Genomic DNA, 24,086 nt, shown 5'->3' with positions numbered 1-24,086 from the left:
TGCTGCAGGGAGGGATGTGCTGGTAAATGTTTAACAACCAGATCTCCGAAAACACATGACATGCCTTTAGGTTTAATCTGCATTATTAACATTTTCTCTATCACTTCCCTAGATAACCAACAAAACAGTAGATTAAACCTTAATTCATACCATGTTTGATTTTCAGGAACTGGTTCAATCTGGTTCCAGTGCACCCCTGATTGTAGATCAGATTCGGTCTTTCATCATGTTCTTTGGGTCAGTTACTTAGGCTTCTACTTCTGCTTCTCTCCAATCTTCAGACTTCTTAAAATGCTCTGAGAAGCATGCTGAGTGTTGGAGGAGCCTAGTGATGTTGCCACTACAGATGAATCATGACAGAGCCAGGGCAACATGCAAGGGCTCCTGGTGTATGCAGACCTCTCAGTCTGCTTTCTGTGGGTAATCCTTTCCCTGTCTTCCTAAGGCAGCTTTGTTCCAGATATCCTTTAAAAGTTAAGTCAAGAGTATAGTTCAGGGGGTAATACCATAGCTAACATTTATGTAGTATGTGATTTGATCTTCACAACAACTTAGAGAATTAAGTGCTACTATTATACCCTTTTATAAATAAGGAGACATCAGTGTCCTTGGAAAATGAGCCTAAGAAATCTATCAACAAATTGGAGTTAAGTCAGTCTCATCCAGGACAAGGCCAATTCCATCAGAGAATAAATTTTGTTAAAGGAATTTAATATTTTGTTAAGGAGGCATCTTAAGTGCTACAACTTAAGCGGGAAACATGGACCTTTTCACCTTGTAGAGCTAATTTCACACCAAAACTAAGGCATTGCCTGAGCTCACCTTCAATTATTTTCTCATTTTTAAAATGTTTTGTATCTACAAAGAACTTTAGCATGCCTTTAAAGCTCCACCTGATTCTCTGGGGGACCCTGTAACTTTCCACAGTTTCAAGAGCTCACGTGACATAGCACTTTTCCTCTTTATTGTACACTTTCCTTGATACTAGTATTAGCTCAAAAAATTTTCGGCAGAGTTTGAAGTTCTTTCCTAAGTTCCCCCTTCACTTCCAAATTCAATAAATTAAAGGCAGCTCAGTCAAAATGCTTAGTTATGTATATAGAAACATCCTCTTATTCACATGAGAGTATCTCACCAGATGAACTACTCCTAGTTCAAGGTACTGTGGAAGTCCTCACCTACTTAAAATCTTGTGATCTCCCAACATTTATAGAACAGAGGACACATATACAAAGCAAAAGAATTTAATGAACTATGACAATAAGAAAACAGCAATGGAACACTTCTATAAACCTGGGATATGGCATATGGCATACTCTGTCTCTCTCACACACACATACACTACATATAAACACACATATACTCACATACATTAATAGGAAGAAGGAACACAACTATAGAACACAAGAAGAGAGCTATATAGGGAACATATATGGCCAGATCATATGTGTGAAAGGGCATATTCACAGGGGGTACATGTATCTAGGGTGCATACATAGAGAAGCCCATTTGTTGGGAGCATGTGGGCCTGGACCACATACATGAAGAAACAATTTCTGTTTCAAACATAGCAGGGATGCTCATGTATTTTGCTGATGTTGTCACCCTATTCCAGCTGGGCTTGCTCCTTACTTGCTTTGCATGATGTGCAGTCTTTACTGGATGTGTTGTCTCCATGAGAATTGCTCTCTGCCAGTTTTGCGTAATTCTTTCTAGGAATGACTCCATTGGGGATCAGGCTATAAAGTTTTTCTCTGCTTCCACCTTCTGGCTTTAGTTGGAGTCCTCAGATGAGGTGCTACATCTTTCTGTAAGAGGAAGATTGGGGGCTGACATTACTCTTTTAGCTTAAAGCCTGGAGGCTTCAGCTTAACTTTTTACACAGTTAAACCCTTCAGACACCCAGTATCAGGTTGGAGGAAAGCTTTACTATTTCTCCCCTCAGATCCTTTGTAGTGAGATTCTATCCTCAGAGCCTCAAGAATAACAAAATTTTGGAAAACTATCAACTAAATAATGGTTGTAGACATTACTAATATTTTTTTTTTGCCTCAACTTTCTGCTCACAAAGGACAGTGTGCCTATATCAAGTATCTATCTATTTTAGAGTTAGGAAATCTCTATAACTCTGGAGTGATACCTGATTGCCAAATCAGAAACATTTTAAGGATTTCCTTTATATCAAAATGCCAAGACTTACATAAGACTGAGGCTTCTAAGTTTTATCAGCCCTGAGTATTTTTGATCTCTTGTGCAAATGAAGAGGAGAAGGCAAAGAAACAAAATCTACTTTAAGCCACTGTTACCATCTTCATCCTTTGAAATATCTGTCTTTATTGTGTATAGGGGGCTGACAGCACTTGGAGAGTTGGAAATAGTCATGGAAGAGAACCTGGCATTCATACTAAAGGACACTGAGGATAGAGAGGGGATTTCTTTCCTCTTCCCACTCACTGGCCATGTCATCAGGGATACTGAACCAGTAGGAGACAATGCCACAATGTAGAGAGCAGATCCATATTCATATCTATATCTTTCTAGTCATTCAAGGGAGAAAGCAGTGTCAAGGAGCTAGTCCTGGTAATCAAGACCTGAATTATAGAGAGAACAGTTGTTGGAAATCCAGTTGGAAATCCAGTCCAGCCGAGAGGTTGAAATCTAAGGGGATTTGCTGGAGGACTCTGTACAGAGAAGAAGGATGTCCAGGTCCTTCAGTACCAGGAATTGTAAATTGCTTTTGCCATACATGTATTCTGAAAGTGTTCCTCACTAATTAAGGTTTGTGTTACTTGAGGTTTGTGTCCAGTCTTCCCATGAATGCTATGTATATTTGTTGGAGAATAGGCTCCAGTTTTTCTAGCTACAACTTCTATCATGCCATCTTAGTAAATATCTTTGCTACCAGCTAACTGAGTCTACTGGATGATTGTTAATGAGAACCATGCCAGTGAGTCAACTGTAGTTCTAGAAGGGTGGTCTCATGAGGTGAGTTTACCAGGAGGCAGTAAGAATAGGAAGAATCCTCTGGTGAGTCTTGAGAATCCCATAGTTTGTGAGTTCTGAGACCAGGTAGTCCCATGAAGAAGGTGGATTTTGTGACAGGGGTGTAATATTTATGAATTCCTGCAGGCTGACCTAGTATCTTTCTAGTGTTGGCAAAAGAGAAATCAAAGAGGAGGGGGCAATTTGCTTTGATTCTAACTAGTCTTATAAGCCAAATGGAATTAAGGGATATATGGCAGATCTTAGAGGAGATTTGGAGGGAGATCTCAGTCTTCTGGGGGTGTATTTAAAGTGGAGGAAGATTGAAGATAGAAACATTGAGAGAGAAAAGCCTGTAGAGAATACCAGAAGGTTTTCTTTTCTTTTTTTTTTAACCATTGTTAATGCAAAATCTTTATATTATGTTTCCTAGCTCTTGAAACACTTTCCTTGAAATAACCATGCAAAGTGAACATTGTAATTATGATTGTTCTCCTTTTACAAATGAGGAAATTGAAATTGAGGGAAGTTAACTGACTTGTTTGGAATCACATGGTTAGAGTTATGGAGGAATGACCTGAACTTTGGTCTCCTGACTCCCTGTCAAATCACTCTCCAGTATATCACATATTCATCCACTATTTGTGATTAACCTAAAAAGAAAGTTTGAATGAGAGACTAGTGATTTCTTTGAGTTCTTCAACCCAGTAACCTAAGTGAAGAACTATATGAGCATTTGTAAATTTAGACTTCAGAATCAAGCACTCTGCCATCCTGGTGCACAATGGGTTGCATATGGTGATTTGCAGCTACCGTATGGGATGGAACTCCTGCCTCAAGAGAAAGTTTCTCTTGTTCGCTGTGGTTGTGGGAAGCAGATTGGTTGTTGAAGTGTTATTAGTAATGTGAATTACTTCTGGACAGCTTGAATTGAAAGATAATTTATTCTCTGTGAACTTCTAATTGCAGAAAAACAGTTCATTCACTGCCACATTTGTCCATCTTGTTTGTTCTTTCTCTTTTGGGCATGTTTGGCTGCAGATAATAAGACAGATCAGCCCAAACTGCAAAGATATAAAACTCTGCACTCTTGGAGAGTTTATGGAATCTGATTTATATGAGTTCCTTTTTCATTTGTGAAAATTTTAAAGTTCAGAAAAGCAGTAAACTATATTTGATGATCTAGAGTTCATAAGATCATAGATTTAAGAGCTGGAGTACCTCAGCGGCCATCAAGTTTTATCCTTTCATTTTACAGAGGAAAAAACTGAGGCTCAGATACAGTAAGAATGCAGAAAGAGAGGTCACAAGCCAAGCCCAATTTGCGTTTACCTCAAAATAGCCAGAATTATGCTAAATAAAGCAAAATAGCATGGTGTAGTGAAGTGGTCAGTAGGCTTGGAGTCAGGATGACCAAGGGTCAAAAGTCTAAAGATTTTGAGTAGAGAAGTGATATGGTCAGCCAGGAATTTTGGGAAAACCATTTTACCATCTGTGAGGAGGAAATATTGGAGTGAAGAGAGACTTGAAATGGAGACACCAAATAAGAGTGTATTGCTGTAGCCCAGATGAAAAGTGATGAGGCACTGAACTAGGAAAGAGACTATGTAATTAGAGATAATGGTACACATGAGAGAGATGTTACATAGAGAGAAACTAAATGATTTGGGACTTCATATGTGAAGTAAGAGAGTAAAAAAGACAGAAATAATATTCAAGCTTGAGAAAATGGGTGACTGAAATGTTTGTGGTACCCTCTACAGAAACAGAGAAGTTCCAAAGAGGGAAATGTTTGAGGGTAAAGTTAATGAACTCTCTCTCTCTCTTTTTGAATGATTGAGATGCCTATGGAAATGCTATTAGAATGTCCAATTCACCATTGGGTGATGTGTGATGGTGCTCATGAAAGACTAGGCAGCTAAAGATCAGAGATGACAATTAATCCCTTGGAAACTGATGGGGTTACTAAGTGAGAGTATGCAGAAAGAAAATTAAAGAGAGTCCATGCTACAGAGTTTTGAGGGACACTCATAGTTAGTAGTGGTGCCATAGATGAAGATCCAACAGAGGAAACTAAAGAGTATTCAGAGAAGTTGAAAGAAAATCAAGTAAGAGGTGTCACAAAAGAGAGACCAGAGACTGTCCAGGAGGAGAGTGTTGTCAGTAGCATTAAATGCTTCAAGGAGATTAAGGAGGATAAGGAATGAGGAAAAGACATCAAGTTTTGCAATTAAGAAATCACTGGTAACTTTGGAAAAGCAACTTCCTTTGAATAATGAGGTTGAAAGTAAAAATACTTAGGATTTAGAAGCAAATGAAAGATGAAGTGGTTGCATTGAATTCAGATGTATTTTTGCGGATTTTAGCTGAAAAGGAGAAGAAAGATATAGGGTGATGTCTAGTGAGGACACAAGGTTCAAGTGAGAATTGTATAAGAACAAGAGAGGCATAGGTATATCAGCAGACAGCAGGGTAGCAGTCCTTATAGAGGGAGACTAAAGATTAGAGAGAGAGTCAAGGAGAATAGTGGAGTCAATCTGCTGGAGAAGGTGGTAAAGGACATGAACAAAAGTAGGTGTAAAGGTATCAGTTTGCCAAGAAATACCACCTCTTCATCAGAGCCTGGAGTGAAGGAGGAGACAAAGTGGGATGAGGGTAAGGATGAAAAGTGAGGCAGAGGGTATATCATGGGACCTTCAAGGAGAAAAGGCTAATTTTTGGAATATCTGCTGTGATGATGGAGATAAAGAATTAATTAGGGAAGAATAGAAGGATTACCTTGTGGTAAATGATGCAAAAAGTTAGTGAGATGTGGTGAAGGAATTGAGAAAGGGATTCTGGAGTAGAGTATAATATAGAGTTGAACAATAGGGTTGAGATTGGGAAATAAGGAAAGTTAGAATCTATGAGAACATTGAGGAATGAAGATGTTGGAGCTCCAAATGAGGACAAACAGGTTTTAATGGGTAAAGTACACAGGGAGAAGTGTAAGATAGAGATTATATGATAAAAGAACTGTGCAACTTTTGTTCATGGAACGTAAACATTTAAAGATGATGATGAGATCAAGGATGTGCATAATGCACATCCTTATGCATAATGGAGGTGGAGTGAAAGAGATAAAGGAATTGAGAGGTTTTTGATTTGTATTTGATTTGTATTTGAGAAAACAATATATGTGTTGATGTCCCTAGTATAAGAGCAGTAGTTGGTATAGAGAGAAAAACTATGATTCAGACAATGAATTCATTGAGAAAAGATAGATAATATCTTGAGTATTGATAGCTACCACTAGGATCTTGATTATGTAATCATGTTGTATAGTGGGAACCACAAAGAAATCAGAAAGGCAGCAAAGGAAGAGTTGATGGAATTAGTGAGGCAATAGAGCTTGGGGAGAAAGATGGTTAGGTGGTTAGTGATTTTATATCACAGGGACTGGGAGGGGAAGACATGAGATAGGTTTGCTAGCCATAGGGGCTGAGTTTAGGCTGAGAGCTTAGCAGATGATGGGAGCAACTTTGCTGATCATGGTAAGTGACAGTAGGTAGAAGGTTTCTCTGTTTTCCAACTTTACCTAGGGGTATCTTGAAGGTGAATAGCTCTATCTTGAAGGGAGTTGGAGGGGGCAGTGGTGGAGTACCCCTAGCAGACACTTATTCTGAGAGGGATAGAAGAGGCTATTGTCCTTTTGTGGTATTACCTTGTCTCAAGGTCAACAAAGTAACAAAGAGAGACAAGTTTTGGGCTTGGGAGTCCCAAAAACCAAAATCAAAAGTAAGTCATCAAGAAAGGGAAATGGGAGAAGGAAGGAAGCAACTGAATATTTCTTATGGTTGGAGCATTGCAGATGAAAGTCTTTTAAATATAACAGTAGAGTAAGTGGAAAGTAGAGATCTCACAAATCTCATTGATCTAGGAAGAGAAAAATGGAGGTTACAAAAAATTTCAACAGAAAAGTACAATAAAGTACAAAGAGTTGACTAGGATGGGAAGAGGAAGAGAGGTGTTTGAACTGTCAAGTAGGGTTGGGAGGAGGATCATAGCAACTGAAAGAAAATATCTACGGTAACAAGAGGAAAAAAAGATGGGTGAGTGGGAGTAAGGGCCAATACCTTGCATTAGGTTGGGGAGAGAAGAGGAAAGGAAGAAAGCAGCATTAGATTATTCAAAGTACTATAAACAGATAACCCCTAACATTGATTTCTCCATTTCTATTCTTTGAAAATGGACAAAAAAATAAATGTCCTGAGATAATCTGATGGAGGGAAAATGAAAACATTTATATATATGAATGTGATGAAATAAATGATAAAGAGGAGAGTGAATTAGAATTAAGTAGAAACAAAATCAAATAATTCATATTGCATATCAGAAACACATAAAATATAAAGCCAGTAGGATAGAGAATGAATTAGGGAAGGATAGAAAGATTACTTTGCTGTAGATGATGTCAAGGGGGAAAGAAGATATAGAGGATAGGACAAGAGGGAACTCACAGTGAATGGTCTCTATTTTTCAGTCAAAATGTGGCATTGTGGTAGAATTTATTAGGCTTCAGCTCAATTCAAACTAAGCAGAAGTAGCAATCATAGGTTCAGACAATTCAATAGTTAGTACAGATGTAAGGGTGATGGCCAATTGAATCAATCACTCTTACTCCACTTAAAAGTACCACTTTAATCATATAAGAATACTTCAATTCAATCAACCCATTAAAACAGTTAACTAAGTCTGAAAAATTCTTAATCAATTTGGAAGGAGTGAAAAGTATTTATAATGAAATGAGATTACATGGGAAGTATGGTTGAGGAAACCCAGACAAATCTTATGGGGTTTGAATAAAATAATAAACCAATTTAGAATTTGCAAATTCTAGCTCTGGGACAGCCTAGGGTGGAGAGTAATCTAGACTAGCCTCTGTCTACTCTTCTTAATTTGACCAGAGGATGACCTTGTAAACTTTGAAGGGTCAAAGGATTTGGATGTCTCATTGTCAAACAAGGAGTACCTCCACCAGTGTCTGCATCTGGAGCCAAGGACAAATTTGACATACTGAGGAAAGACACCTTCAAGATCCCAATAAGGAGTAAAGTAGAAAGCTACATCATACCTAAGAAGACTTCGTGAAGGTGTCTTAAAGCAGAAGAAAGGGACTGTTTACAAAAGGGCTTCTCCATACATGCTCTGAGTCTGACCTGATTTTCTCCAGGGCTCTGTATATACTTGTGGAAGAGTGTATCCCTGGTTTTGTTGGGGACTGTGGTGGTGGATGTAGGTATATTATAGCAATTATCCTTACTATGTCACTTTAGCATATACCCATTTCTAAAAGCTAATTAACTCTCTGGCTAGTTAGTATCAACTGATAATTATTGGGGAGGGGAAGCACACTGATGGTGGAACAACATTGGAGAAATACCCCTAATCCCTCAGGATTACCCTAACACCCTGAGAAGAGAACCAGCCACCCTCTGGGAATCTAAGACACCAATTAAAACAGGGTTTGGGTAAAAGCCCTAGCCTAGAACCTGTGCTATACATGTGCTAAGAGAGGCAAATAGGGAAACAGCATTATGTTTAAAAGCAGTCTATTGATCGTATTGATATGATAATAAAATCCTATCAACAATTAGCATATATATGATGAATGAAAAAGTATCAAAGTACTAAAATGAAAATAGAACTATAAGATAATAACTTCCTACAAAGTAAGAACATAGTTTTCAGGGACATCTGTCTGCTATTTCAGAATCAGAGAATTCTAACAGAAAGTTAAAAAAAAAGTAAAGATTTCAAAAGAGTATAAAAAAATGAGTTGCAATAGAAAATCTTCAGGTACTGGATAGAAATCTTAAAATAAATACTAAATTTTCAGCTTTAAGTGGCATAATGGCATATTTGCAAAAAAAAAAATGTGCTAAAGGATAAAGAACTAATCAGAATGAAGAAAGGCAGAAATACTAAATATATGGACAGTGTAATAGAAATATAATCACTAAGAGAAATATGAACAAATGTGAACTCCTTCCAAATGGAGACAAAAGAATGTTATACTACACAATGAATAACTCAAAAAAAATCACAAAGCATTAAATAATTATATTAAATATAATGATAACAAAGAAAATGAGATAAATTTGCAAAACTTGGGAAGATACAGCTAAAATAATCTTTAGGGGAACATTTTTGTCTTGGGGTGTGTACTAACAAAATAGAGAAATAAGATCAATGAACTGAGCATCAAACTTTAAAAATGAAAAATAAACAAATTAATCATCTCAAAGCAAGTAGAAAAATCGAAATTCTTAAATAAAAAAGATAAAATTGAAAACAGAAAGACTGTTTAATTGACACAACCCTAACTTTTTGTGAAATAAAAAATAGATAAACTGTTAGCTAATTTGACTCATTGACTTCCAAGGGTGATTGTGTTGCCCTCAAACATTTATCACTTATCAGAAATGCCCTATGAACATTATATATTTTAAATAGGACAGAGAATAAATCCTGTAACATATTTCTGTCTACCTAAGATAAATTTTTGTCAGTCTGCAAAACTTCAATTATCCAGGATCCTTACTTTTCAAAACCAATGGAACCATAGACCACTCTTCCCCATGGGGCTGGAGTACTGCGTTGCACTGTGACTTTGACTCTACGTCCACATACATCCACTGCAAAAGATCAGAGTCTTTCTTGTTCCTGTTCCTTATGTCCACATCTCAGAGGTTGGTCAATTGGAGTGAATGTTATAAAGCATGATTATTTGAAGGGTAAATAAGGAAAAGTGATTAAGGTGATTAAAAAGATACTGGGGAGATGTCAAACAATTTGATGCATTTCCACTTATAAGGAAACTATATATTCCCTATCAGAAATAAAATACCTTTCCTTTTATTTAGCTACATCCACAATCAATACATGAAATTGTTTTAATGCCACAGAGATTTGAGATATCACACAAGGAAAGGGTAAAGAGGTACTAGTCAAAATGATGGAGTAGAAAGAAATAATACAGCTGACTTCTTCCTCATAACTATCCCACAAAGATCCAGAAAACATACCACAACAACCCTGTTCAGGAAACCAAAGGCAAAAATTATAATGTCATTTTTCCATACCAAGTTGGCATAGAGAGACAGAGACAGAGGTCTTCCGAAACTGGGGCAGGGTTTAGTTGGGATCAGCAGTTTGGAGTCTTCATTGAAAGACTGGAGGGACTGGATCAGGGCAAGAAGAGGTCCCAGGTCAGGTACAGAGGAGCCTGACACTGTGCAGGAAGAAGCAACAAGTGCTAACTGGTAATTCTTAATTCCTGTACAGTGCTAGATCAAAAATCCACTGTGAATTGAGGAGACCTGCAAATAGGGTTGGCAGTGAGAGGCAAATCAAGATTTGCAAGGCTCTAGGCTATGTATTAATTAAGGAGAAAGTACAGAAGCAAGTAGGAACTGAACTGTATGGCTCTGATACAGGAACTGAACATGGTCTCAGATTCAACAATCAGTCCAATCTGAAATGTGCAGCAAAACAACAACAACAAAATCCAGCACTAGTCTACTGGACCTCCAACTAGTTGCAAGCTGACAGATGTTTTTCTCAGACTCAAGGACTTGTAGATCTAAGGCCAGGAGGATAGTGATCAGACTTTGCCATGGATCAGATCATTTTGATCATTTTGAAAGCTTGAACATCCCCACCAAGGTGAGCTATTCTGGAGAATTTGGAATAACACAATACTCTACTATGAGAAAGCAGCAGCAAGATCAAAAAAGACATAAAACAGTATCAAGAATGGCTCATGACACAGAGATCAACTTTAAAAGAAAGGAAGAAGGCAAAAAAAAAGATGAGCAAAAAATAGCAATAAAAATAATCTGACCATAGAAAGTAATTATGGTGACCAGGGACAACAATATTAAAGCATCTGTGGGCAAAACCCTAAGGAAAAACATGAAGTGGTCTCAATCCAAGAAAAGACTCATGGAAAAGCTCAAAAAGGAGCACAAAAATCAGATAAGAGATAGAAGAAAAACTGGGAAAATAAACAAGAGTGAAGTAAGAGAATTATGAAAAAGAGTCAACAGCTTGGAAAATTGCTTGAAAAGTTGAATTGGCTAAATGGAAGAGGAGACACAAAAATCCACTGAAGAAAACAACTCCTTAAAGAGTACAATTGGTCAAATGGAAAAAAAAAAAGTACAAAAGCTAATTGAGGAAAACAACCCCTGAAAAGTTAGAATTGGTCAAGTAGAGGCTAATGACTCTATGAGACATCATGAATCAACCAAACACATTCAAAAGAATGAAAAAGATGGAAGAAAATGTAAAATACCTCATAGATCCAGAAGAGACAATATCAGAATCAATGGACCACCTGAAAGCCATAATCAAAAAAAAAAAAGGACCTGGACAGCATTTTTCAAGAAATTATTCAGGAAAACTGCCCTGATATCCTGGAATTAATGGGAGAAATAGACATTGAAAGAATCAACAAATCACCTCAGGAAAGAGATGCCAAAATAAAAACTCCAAGGAACATTATAGCCAAATTTCAGAACTATCAATGCAAGTTAAAAATACTACTAGTGTCTAGAAGGAAACAATTCAAATATCAGGAAGTCACAATCAGAATCTCACAGGAATCAAACGGATGCAACATTAAAGAATTGAAGATCATGGAACATGTTATTCTGCATGGCAAACGATCTAGGACTATAACCAAATATCACTTACTTGGCAAAATTAACCACACATCAAGGGGAAAAAAATGGTCATTCAATGAAATAGATGGATTTCAAGCCTTCATAAGGAGACTAGAACTAAACCAAAAATTTGACCTGTAATAACAATACCCAAGAGAATCATACACAGGTTAAAAAGAGGGAAAAGTAAACATAAGGGTTTCAACAGAACTAACCTGTTTACATAGGAAGATGATGATTGTAACTCTTAATAGTTGTATCACTAAAAGTACAGATAGAAGGAATATCATAGACAGAGGGTATGGATATAAGGTAAATTTGAGGGAATTGCAAAAAAATTAAGGAAAAAGAAAGAAGAGTACAATGGGTGCACAAGGAAAGGACAGATAGAATGGCATAAATTATCTCACATGAAGAGGCAAGAAAGACCTGTTAGAGTGGGTGGGAAGGAGGTACACTAGGCATTGCTGGAACCTTATTCTCATCATTACTGGCTCAAAGAAGCAATAATATGCACAATTAGAAGAATATAGAAATCTATCTTACTTTACAGGGAAGTAGGAGAGAAAGAGATTAAATAAAGGGGATGGATGCAAGATCAGGGGAGGTGGTAGATGGAAGGAAAACATTGGTAAGGTGGAAAAGAGGGAAAGGAAAGAGAGAACAAACAGAAGGAAGAATAGGATAGAGGGAAATACATAGGTAGTAATCATAACTGTGAATGTGAATGTGATGAACTCTCCCATAAGACGAAAGCAGATAGCAGAGTGAATCAAAACCCAGAATCCTACAATATATTGCTTACAAGAAAGACACTTGAAGCAGAGGGATACACACAGAGTAAAGGTAAGGGTCTGGAGCAGAATCTATTATGCTTCAGTTAAAGTAAAAAAAGCAAGGGTAGAAATTTTGGTCTTAGACAAAGTAAAACAAAAATAGACCTAATTGAAAGAAATAAGGAAGGAAACTACATCTTGCTAAAAAGTACCATAGACAATGAAACAAATTAGCAGGGAGAGGAATAATCTGCCTATTAGATCTATGGGGGAGGTGAAGAATTCTTGACCAAACAAGACACAGAGAACATTACAAAATGTAGAAGAGATAATTTTGATCATATTAAATTGAAAAGCATTTGTCCAAAGAAAACCAGTGCAACCAAGATTAGAAGGAAAGCAGAAATATTTACAGCAAGTGTCTCTGATAAAGGCTTCATTTCTCAAATATATAGAAAACGGAGTCAAATTTATGAGAATACAAGCCCTTAACTGATAAATGGTCAAAAGATATGAACAGGAAATTTTCAGATGAAGAAATCAAAGATATCTGTAGGCCAGATCTGTACAACATACAGTCCATTGGCCACTTGCATCTTGTCAAAGGATTTTGGGCAGTCCATGAAAATTGTAGAGGAGGGGAAAGAAAATAAAAATGCAACAAATGCTTTGTCTGTGCCCCTCTTAACCTACTTTCCACTAGTCACTGTTGTGCTGGCCAAATAACTCGGTAGGTGGGTTGCCATTGTGCCCTTGTTCCTGTTTGTCATGTGACCCATGGCAACCAACCATTGTCAGTCTGTCGCTATTCTGGAGGAGCAAGAGTTGTATTTTTTCACTGTCTTTTTGGTCATTACTGGTATTGAACAGGAACAAAGTAAGTGCAGCTACTACCAATGCAGCTGAATCCGGCTATGGGATGAGTGACAACAATGCAGGGGCTTCTTCCCCTCCCTCTCTGTGTGGCCACCCTTCAAGTTACATGAGTGTCTGGCTCTCCCTCCTAGGTCAGATACTCAGTTCAGTATTTCTTTGTGAGCAGTTGCTGTGGAGATGTTTTGGTTCTAACATTGAAGTTTTTGGGGTGAGTTTGTAAAATGGGGTTATAAAAAGAAAGGGAAGACTGAATCAGAATATAGAGTGTTTACTATTGAGTGGACAAATAGATACTTGTTTACATACATGAGAGACAATATATTGTGCTCTCTCTGCTGAGAAGTAATAGCTGTTTCAAATGAATACAATCTTCATCACCATTTCAATTCAAAACATTCTGACTTAAGCAAATTGGACACCAATGAAAAACAAACTAAAGCATCCAAATTATTGAAAAATCTCAGTGGGGAGCAATGGTTTTCAAGAAAGTAAACGAGGTAGCACTAAGGTTAGTTTTCAGATTTCTAAAGAAATCTATTTCAAGCATGATTCCTGAGTACAATGAACTGATTGCCGACAAGAAGTGTAATATGCCCCATTAACTAAATGCAAACAGTAAGAAACCTGAAAAATGTATTGGAACTTGTACCACTTAGCAAAGTAATTTTTTAAACATTAATGTGATTTCATGATAAATAAAAATCTTATGTAATAAATGTAATTAATTGATTTTAGTTGAAATTTCCAGTTTTAAAAATATGGTTTATTTGCAAAATAGTTTAATCATTCATTATACCTTTACTTGGAAAATGAGCTGCTAAAAACTTACCTGTGGCCTGAAGAAGTTTAGCCTATTTTAATTTTGGCCCCTACTTACTGCCAAGTTATGCAGGTCTGCTATAGGTATATGAAGAAATGCTCTAAATCACTTTTGACTAGAGAAATGCAAATTAAAATAATTCTGAAATACCACTTCACACCAATGAGATTGGCTAATATGACAAAAAAGGAATATGATAAATGCAGGTGAAGATGTGAGAAAATTGGGACACTAATGCTCTGGTTGTGGAGTTGAGAACTGATCCAACCATTCTGGAAAGCAATTTGGAACTACAACCAAGGCACAACCAAACTGCATATCCTTTGATCCAGTAACACCACTACTAGATCTACACTGAAAAGACATCATAAAAAAAAGGGAAAAAGACCTACATGTGCAAAAATACTTATAGCAACCTTATTCATGGTGACAAAGAACTGGAAATTGAGGAGATGCTCATCCTGAACAAGCTATCATATATGAATGCAATGGAATACTATTGTGCAATAAGAAATGATGAACAGGCATATTTCATAAAAACCTGGGAAGACTTTTACAAACTGTTGCAAAGTGAAATGATCAGAACCAAGAAAACACTGTATACAGTTTCAGCATCATCATGTGATGATCAGCTATGAATAACTTGGTTTTTCTCAGCAACGCAATGATCTAAGACAAGTACAAAAGATTTAAGAAAGAAAATACTCTCCATATCCAGATAAAGAACTGATGGAATCTGAATACCGATTCAAGTTTTTTTTTTCCCACTTGCTTCATTTAACCTCATGGCTTTTTCTTTTGATTTGTTTCTTCTTCCACAACTATGATGAATATGGAAATATATTTTGCATGAGAGCATATGTATAAACTATATCAAACTATTTACTGTTTTCAGGAGAGAGGAGGGGAGGTAGTAAGGGAGGAAAGGAGAAGAATTTGGAACTGAAAGTCTCATAAAATATATGCTAAAAATTTTCTTGATATGTAATTATAGGAAAAAATAAAGTACTATTTAAAGCAAAAATAAATGAGTGTATTAATTAGCAGTTAGTGACTCCATGAGACAATAAATTTGAAAACAGACAAAAGGCTGAAAAAACAAAGTATAAATTATTGCGTAAACAAGAGAAAACGACCTGGAAAACAGATCATAGAGAGATAATTTAAGAATCATTTAATACCTGAAAACCATGACTAAAAAAGACTATAGAAACATTTTTTAAAATCATAGAAAAAAACTGTTCGGATAGCTTAGAACCAAAGGGCAAAGTGAAAATATATTGATCACGTCCTGAAAGAAGCTCTAAAATGAAAACTCCCAGAACCATCTAGCTAAAATCCAAAGCTTCCAAGTCAAAGAAAAAAATACTGCAAGCAGTCAGAAAGAAACACATAAAATTCTGAGGAGTCACAGTTAGGATTGTGCCATTTAGCAGCTACCAGTATAAAGGATCAGAGAGCTTACACTGTGATATTCTAGGTGGTAAAGGATATAAGCTTACAAACAAAAATAATTTACTGAGCAAAACTGAGTAAAAATCCTTTAGGGCATTGGAGCCAAATACAAATAGAAATAGGAGCCATGAAAATCATATGTAAGTACTTTTATTGCCACACTTTGACTTAGATAACTACATATTAATAGTAAATATGTTCTATAATACTTTTATTTTGTTCAGTTTTTCCCAATTACATTTTAATTTGGTTTGCGCTGTATCTGAGAATGTTTTAAGATATACACTGCATGTTTGATCCCTCTGACCTAGGGAAAAACATGAACCTTTAATGAAATAGAGGAATCCCAAGCATTCCAGATCAGAACTGTGTAGAAACTTTGAAGTTGAACATAGGTAAACTATATGAAGGTAAATATGAGTGAACAATCATAAGGCACTAAACAGGGAAACACAGTTTGCAACTTATATGGAAAGATGATACATATGTTTATCTCAAAATTCTATCAAGAAAAGAAAAAAGTAATTGGAAAAAATCTTTTGTAGGAAGTTTCTCTGCTAAGGGCTGGAAAAGAATGGATTCAAATTTATAAGAATAAGCGACATTCCCAGTTACAAATGGTTAAAGAATATGAACAGGAAGTCATCAGGAGAAATAATCCAAGTTATCTATTGTTCATTTGTTCAGTCAAGTCTGACTCTTCATTATCCCATGGACTATTGAATTACAGACCCTTCTGTCCTCCACTATCTCCCAAAGTTTTGTCCAAGCTCATGGTTGTTGCTTCCATGACATTATCTATCCATCTCACTTCTTCCATTCTCTTCTCCTTTTTTTCTTCAATCTTTCCCAACATCAGAAGTTTTTTTCAATGAGTCCTGTTTTCTTACCAAAGTAATTAAACTTCACTTTCAGAATTTGTCCTTCTAGTGAATAGGCTAAATTCATTTGTTTCAGTATTGACTGATTTGATCTCCTTGCTGTCCAAGAGACTCTCAACGCCTTCTCAGTACCACAGTTTGAAAGTGTTGATCCTGTAGCACTCAATCCATCTCTCAGAGCTAATACATTACTGCTGGAAAAACCATAGCTTTAATCATATGGACCTTTGTTGACAATGTGATGTTTCTCCTTTTTAGTATGCTGTCTAGGTTATCTTAGCTTTCCTTCTAAGAAATAAACATTTTTTATTTTCATGGCTATAGTTGCTGTCTTCAGTGACTTTTGAGCCTAAGAATATAAAATCTGATGCTGCTTCCATTTCTTCTCCCTCTATTTGCCAGAAGCTATTGGAATCAGTTGCTATGATCATCATTTTTTTTTTAAAGTTAAACTTCATCAAGAGGCTTCTTAATTCTTTATTTTCTGCCATCATATTGGTATTGTCTGCGTATCCGAGATTGTTGGTATTTCTCCTGGCAATCTTAATTCTAGCTTTTGATTCATCCAACCTGGCATTGTGATGTACTCTGTATATAATATCAATAAATAAGGTGACAATATATAATCTTTCCCATTCTTAAGTCAATTAGTTGTTCTATGTTGGGTTCTAACTGTTGTTCTTGACCTGCATACAGATTCCTCAGCAGACAAGTAAAATGGTCTGGTACTCCCATCTTTTTGAGGACTTGTCACATTTTGTTGTGATCCACACAAAGACTTCAGTGTAGTCAATGAAGCAGAATTAGATGTCTTTCTGTAACTCCTCTGCCTTCTCCATCATTCAGTGAATTTTGACAATTTAGTTTTTAGTTCCTTTGCTTCTTAAAAAACCAGCCTGCACTTCTGGTAATTTTTGATTCACATATTGCTGAAGACAAGCTTGCAGAATCTTAAGCATAATGTAGCTGGCATGTGAAATGAGTGCAATTGTTCGGTTATTTGCATGTTATTTGTCATTACCTTTCCTTAGGATTGGGACATAAACTAATCATTTCTAATCAAGAAGCCACTGTTGAGTTTTCCATATTTACTGGCATATTGAATGCAGATCTTTAACAGTATCATCTTTTAGGATTTTAAATAGCTCAACTGGAATTGTTAGTTCCACTGGCCTTATTGTTAGCAATGCTTTCTAAGGTCCACTTGACTTTGTCATCCTGGAAGTCTGGCTCTAGATAGTAACTAAACCAGTGTGGTTATCAGTGATGTTAAGATCTTTCTTATATAGTTCTTTTGCATATTCTTGACACCTCTTCCTAATATTTTCTGCTTTTGTCAAGTCTTTATCATTTTTATCTTTTATCATAACCGTTTTTGCTTGAAATATCCCTTGAGAACTAATTTCCTTGAAGTTCATCTTTCCAATTCTTTTTTCTTTCTATTTCTTTTCATTGCTCATTGCTTCTCATCTCTCCTTGCTATTCTCTGGAATTTTACATTCAATTGAGTATGTCTTTTCCTTTCCCTTTTCCTTTCTTTCTTACTTCAGCTATGTGTAAAGCTTCATCATACAGCCATTTTTCTCTCTAGGCCTTCTTTTGCTTTGGAATTTTTTTGTTGTTGTTGCCAGTTATCTATAACCATATTTAACAATGCTCCAAAATTACTACCTAGAGAAATGCAGATTAACAGAACTCTGAGGTTCCATCTCACACTCATAAGATTGGAAAGGATGACAAAAATGGAAAATGTTGGAGGGGCTGTAGGAAAACAGATACATTAATGCATTGCTAGTTGAGTTGTAAACTGGTCCAGCCATTCTAGAAAACAATTTTGAACTATGCTCCCTAAATTACTAAACTCTGAATGTCCTTTAATACAAATATACCACTAGTAGAGCTATAGGACTACACTCCATAGAGTTCAAAGAAAGAGGAAAAGGCTCTCTCTCTCATATCTATCTCTATATCATATCCATATCTACCTAGATATAGATATGATATAGAGATGTCTATAAACAAATACATCTCTCTCATGGTGGAAAAGAACTGAAATCTAAGGGGAAACCTATCAATTGGGAGAATGACTGAACAAATTATGGTATATTAATATAATGAAACATCATTGTGACATAAGAGAAACTGAGAATATTCTTGTGAACTGATGCGAAATTAAATGAGCAGAACCAGTAGAATATTTTATACAATAGCCATAACATTGTAAAGACAAACAACTTTGAGATTTAAGAACTCTGATCAATGCAAAGAAAATACATGATTCCAGAAGACTAATGATGAAAAATGCGACTCAACTCCTCACAGAGAGGTGATAGATTAAAGATGTAGAATGAGATATGTTTTTATATAGTCAGTGAGGGAATTTGTTTTGCTTGACAATGCATTTTCCTTAGAAGAATTTTCTTTCTCTATTTTTTCCAGTGGGAGATGGGAAGTGAGGAGAAAAAAAATAAAAATGTGTTAATTGAAAAAATAACTTAAAGGAAGACAATTTTTTAAAAAAAGAATAGGGCATAGAATAAAAGATGTCATCTTCAGTTGAAGATAGGATTATCCTGGGTCTGTCCTATGCTTTTGGGTCACAGAATACTTTTTCAAATATCTTTTCTCTTAGGCTTCAGTTATTGACACAAACAGAACACAAGAATATTTCAAAGAAGACCTTATATTTCCAGTCTGTTTTTTCTTCTTCTGTATGATAAAAAGAGCAAATGCCTGGAGGGGTAAAGAACTCTTGCCACTGGGTAGCTGAAAAGAAATAGAGGAGTGAAGAGATCCAAAACTTTGCTTGCCACTGAGCATGCTATAAAAATACAGTATGAAACCCAGCAGGCTTCTGCAAACAAAGTGTTCCTTTAAGTTAATTAGTATTATATAGAAAATGAACTCTTCTGCTTATTTACAAAGATACAGATTTATGTAAAGCAAAACCAATTATACTTAATGCCTAAACTACTCCAGGTGCTCAGTGACAGTGTTGCTAAGCACTGGAGATTTAACTACTCTTTGAAAATATCTTGTTCTAAATGGAAGAATGCATAGTAGCTGCATTTTTAGCTATCATTAATATTGTCAAATTTTAGGTTTTTTTGTAGGGTTGCTGTTGGTTAACAATTCCATAGATTATCTTGTATTATATGGAAACAAGTAGAGGCTTAATATTTGTTTTTTGACTAGGATCAGGGCATTAATGAATTACAGAAAGATTAGGAAGAAAAAGACAAATTCCCAGTTAACAGTAAGATCTACTGAACAATCCTTATCAGAGGTCTGAGAGTGTGTTGACCATCTGAATCCCCTTGAGAAGCCAATTTTGCAGTAGTAAATTTTGTCTTCTGCAATAGAAAAGGGCTCTTTTTTTTTGTGATGGAGGCCCATAAAGTTCCAAGGAGTGTGTGTATGGCTCTTCATTTTATCTTTAAAATAGAGCTGGTTGAGGAAAAGAAACACCTGGACTTTTATAGCAGTAGCTTGGCAAAATGAATATGCATACCATACCAAGTCAAGTTTTGCACATCTCTTGTTCTACAAATCTAGAATCTTTTATATTCATTTTAAAGGGGTTTATTACTGCAACAGTAATAGTCAACTTTACTTATCTTGTGCTTAAATAGCAGATGCTACAGAATAAAATAATATCTTCTAAGCTCGCTGCCCCTTCCCCAATATTCAAATTGGAAATCAGAGAAGGGTTTTCTGGCTTTCCAGACCTCACTTTACTGCAAAGTTGCTACTTTCCCTACAGATGACATACTCCAGGTATCTAAACCATTACTACAGTAGCAGTGGAGACAGAATGAACCTTGGGACTGGGAATTCCCTTCTAGCACCTCTGCTCTGCTTGGTCACTCTGGTCAGTCAATATCCCCATAACCTTCTTTAGTTCTTTCTCCTTTTCCTTACTTTGCACATTCTCATTAATTCATATAAGCCTGACAAATACTGCAGTTGGGATGTCACCTCTTTTGATCATTGATTCTTTAGGGGGAACTTAACTTTTAAACTTGGAGGATGTTTCTAATCATCCAATTCAAATCTTGTTTAGTGTTAGATACAGGTAATATACAGATATAATTGTGATGGTCAGAGAAATCTACCATCTGCTGAGGTATTTTATGTTTTTGCCTAACGTGATAAAAAATAAAAAAATAAGAAAGCTTATGGTTAATATTATGAATACTGTTTTTCAATAGCTGTGCTCTCACTACATCAGGAATACATTATGATTCTTCAATTTGAAAAGTAGCATGATAATATGTACAATAAAGGAAGCTTTTTTCTGGCATAGATTAATTAGTTTTATTTTGAAATAGCTGTTCATCCAAAAATTTGCATGTGTAAGTATAATTGCAAAATCTAAATTTCTTTTTTTTTTTAATTATTTTCAGCTTCAAATTCACCCCCTCCATCCATCCCATCTCCTACCCATTGAAAAGGCAAGAAATACAATACCCATTATACATATGAAGTTATGCAAAACATGCAATCTAAATTTCTATAAATCTTTACAGATAAAATAGAAAAAAGTGATAACAATGACATAAATCTCCAAACTATTGGGTCTTATATCAAAATACACAAAACACTCAGTCCGAAGATTACAAATCAAAAACACTGTGATGACATGTCACATCCAGTTTCACAAGGTTGTCTCATAAGAATCAACAGAAGAAGAAAATTCCATGATACTGTCATAATATTTTAGACATTGGTCATTTTGGAGAAGTGTTTCTTCAGGGTGATGTCTTCTGATTCTCTGACTATGAAATTGATCTAGATTATGGTATCTAAGAAGAAGGAGCAGGAGGAGAAAAAGGAGAAAGAAAAAGAAGAAAAAAGAGAACTTATTATTACTACTACTACTACTATTTTCCTGTTTAACTTAACTGCTGTGGCAAGTATACATAGCTACTTTCTTCTTCCTTTTTCTCATTTCAAAATCTTTTAAAAATTATCAGCCTGGTTTAAAATGCACCTTCAATTTGAAGAGAATGGATTTCAGAGAAATTATGAGTGGGATTCTTTGTTTGTCACGACTGATGTCACTGAGTAAATTCCTTAATCACATTTTTTTCAGCTGAAAGGTGGGGAGAGACCTTTAAAAGTGTCTCCCAACTCTAAATCTATTATTATACATCATGTGCTAAAATTCTATAGAATAAGGTAGGCCATGTGGAATGGGAAGCTTTTAGGACTGACAACATAACCAGAGAAGGATAAGCAACTTTGTTGAGAAGAGGAAAGAGGGATTATCTAAAACAGAGGTCCTTAAAGTGGAGTCCATGAGCAACTTTCAGAAGGTCTGTGAATTTTTTTATGTCTTGATGACTATGTCTCAGCATAATTATATTCTTTTGCGATTTTATCTACATTATTTGAAACACTTAAAAACATTATTTTGAGAAGGGGCCCATGATTCAAAAAAGCAAAAATAAAAATAACCCAGACCAAAAACCTTGTCTAAAGAGTCAGCAATGTGGAAGCATGGAGAATTCACCAATCCACCTGGAAGACAGGTAAGTAGGTAGACAGGGTAAGTACAAGAGATAACATAGTCATGTAAGACTTATGTCAGGATTACTAAAGCCCAGAATGAACTGACTGATGAGAAATGAGGGCTTTACAGAAACTATATTGAAGAAAAAAGGAGAATCAAAGAAAGATTAGGATGGGATTCTTAACATTTTTTTCTGTCATGGACATTTTCAGTAGTCTGGTTGAGGTCTATGGATTCCTTCTCAGAATAATGGTTTCACATATGTGAAGTAAAATAATAGCATTTCAAAGAGAATCAACTATATCCATTTAAAAATATTTATTAATAAGCGCATTCTGATATAGTTGAGAACCCTTGGGTTAGAACAGCTACTTGATGGGGATGGCATGATGATAACTAAAAATGCAGAGAAGTAAGAACCACTCGATTTTAATTTTAATTCTGTTTTCTCTGAAAAAGAAAATGATTTTTGGAATAGAAAGAGAAGAACATATATGACAAATAGGAATTTAATACCCCAGATAAATAAGGAGATGGTAAGAAAGCACTTGGCTCCCTTTGATGTATTCAAGTCACCCAGCCTAGGTAAACAATATCTTTGCATACAGAAAGAATCAGGAAAAGTAATTGCTGAGCTCCTGCCAATGATCTCTGGAAAGAACATGGAGAATAGGAGAGGTACTGAAGCATTAAAGACAAGCAATGTCCTGATTTTCAGAAAAGGAAAGGGAACTGAAGATGCAACCTGTAAGCCAGCGAGTTTGGTTTTGATTCCTACAAACCCTAAAATATTTTATTAAAGAGATGTTTGGCTTTCCCTGACTGGCTGTGGGGAGTCTATAGGATGCCCAGGGTCATGGTGAAGTATATGAACCAGGAGGAGTTCATCTAGGCCCTGGCCACCTTCCTGAGAAAGTCAGGAAAGTTGGAAGTCCCCAAATGGATGGACACAGTCAAATTGGCCAAACATAAGGAGCTGGTGCCCTACGATGAGAACTGGTTCTACACTGGAACTGCCTCCACTGCCCGTCACCTACACCTCTGAGGCAACATGGATGTGGGATCCAGGGCCAAGATCTACGACCGTTGCCACTGCAACGGGGTCATGCCCACTCATTTCAGCAGAGGCTCCAAGAGTATGACCTGAAGGGTCCTGCAAGCCCTAGAAGGCCTCAAGATGGGGAAGAAAGACCAAGATGGGGGCTGGAAGCTGTTACCTCAGCAACAGAGAGACCTGGACAGAATGGCCAGACAGATGGCAGCTGCCAACAAGAGGACAAACCATACCAGATTCATTAATAAAGTGCCTTGTTCATTGAAACAGAGACACACAGAGAGAAACACACACACACACACACACACACACACACACACACAGGAACAGAGACAGAGAGACAGACACACAAACAGAGACAGAGAGACCAACACACAGATGGACAGAGACAGAGAAACAGAGACAGAGACAGAGAGAGAGACACACACAAACACACTCAAACACATACATACACACACAAAGAGAGAGAGACAGAGACAGAGAGAGACAGAGACAGAGACAGAGAGATATGTTTAGTTAATATCTCATAAAGAAAGAGGTGCTCATAAAGAGCCAAGCATACTTCATCAAGCACAGGTCATTCCACACTATCCTTATTTTCTTTTTTTCTGATGGGATTATAGACATGATAATGTTTTAGATATAATTTATCTGTATTTTACCAAAGAGATTAATAAAGTCTTTCATGATTTTCTTGTTGGAAAAGACAAATGTATACTACACAGTGTAATAATTAGATAGGTTCAGAACTGGTCTAGTAACAAGACCTAGAGATATTAATGATTTGAGGTTAATTTGGAAGTAGGATCTTCATGGAGTATTATGACCCCAGTTCTGCTCAGAGACCTGTGCTTGCTTAGACCTACTTAACAATTATGTCAACAGTTTAGAGAGAAGTATGGAAGGGAAGTTTTCCAAATTTATAGATGGTGCAGAGCTGGTAGGGAGAGTTCACACGTTAGATGAGAGTTGTTTCAAGAACTTGATAGGCTAGAATATTGGGCTTTATCTAAGCGAAT

General features: G+C 36.2%; 2 protein-coding genes and 1 pseudogene across 2 annotated transcripts in view; 2 read left to right on the top strand and 1 right to left on the bottom strand.

Moving 5' to 3' along the window:
* The window catches only part of MGST1 (microsomal glutathione S-transferase 1), a 718,478-nt gene that overhangs the window by 394,373 nt on the left and 300,019 nt on the right, over positions 1 to 24,086 (top strand). The gene's annotated exons all lie outside the window — the stretch shown is intronic.
* SLC15A5 (solute carrier family 15 member 5) overlaps positions 21,156 to 24,086 on the bottom strand; it is a 157,045-nt gene continuing 154,114 nt past the window's right edge. The window contains exon 9 of the mRNA XM_072650557.1: positions 21,156 to 21,303. Within this exon, the coding sequence (XP_072506658.1) occupies positions 21,156 to 21,303 (148 nt within the window). The remainder of the gene's footprint in view (positions 21,304 to 24,086) is intronic.
* LOC140533633 (small ribosomal subunit protein eS19 pseudogene) lies at positions 22,858 to 23,630 on the top strand (annotated as a pseudogene).

Source organism: Notamacropus eugenii, chromosome 3, assembly GCF_028372415.1.
Source record: "Notamacropus eugenii isolate mMacEug1 chromosome 3, mMacEug1.pri_v2, whole genome shotgun sequence".
Taxonomy (NCBI): Eukaryota; Metazoa; Chordata; class Mammalia; order Diprotodontia; family Macropodidae; genus Notamacropus; species Notamacropus eugenii.
The sequence above is the reverse complement of the archived record's forward strand: the minus strand, read 5'-3'. Positions and strand labels throughout refer to the sequence as shown.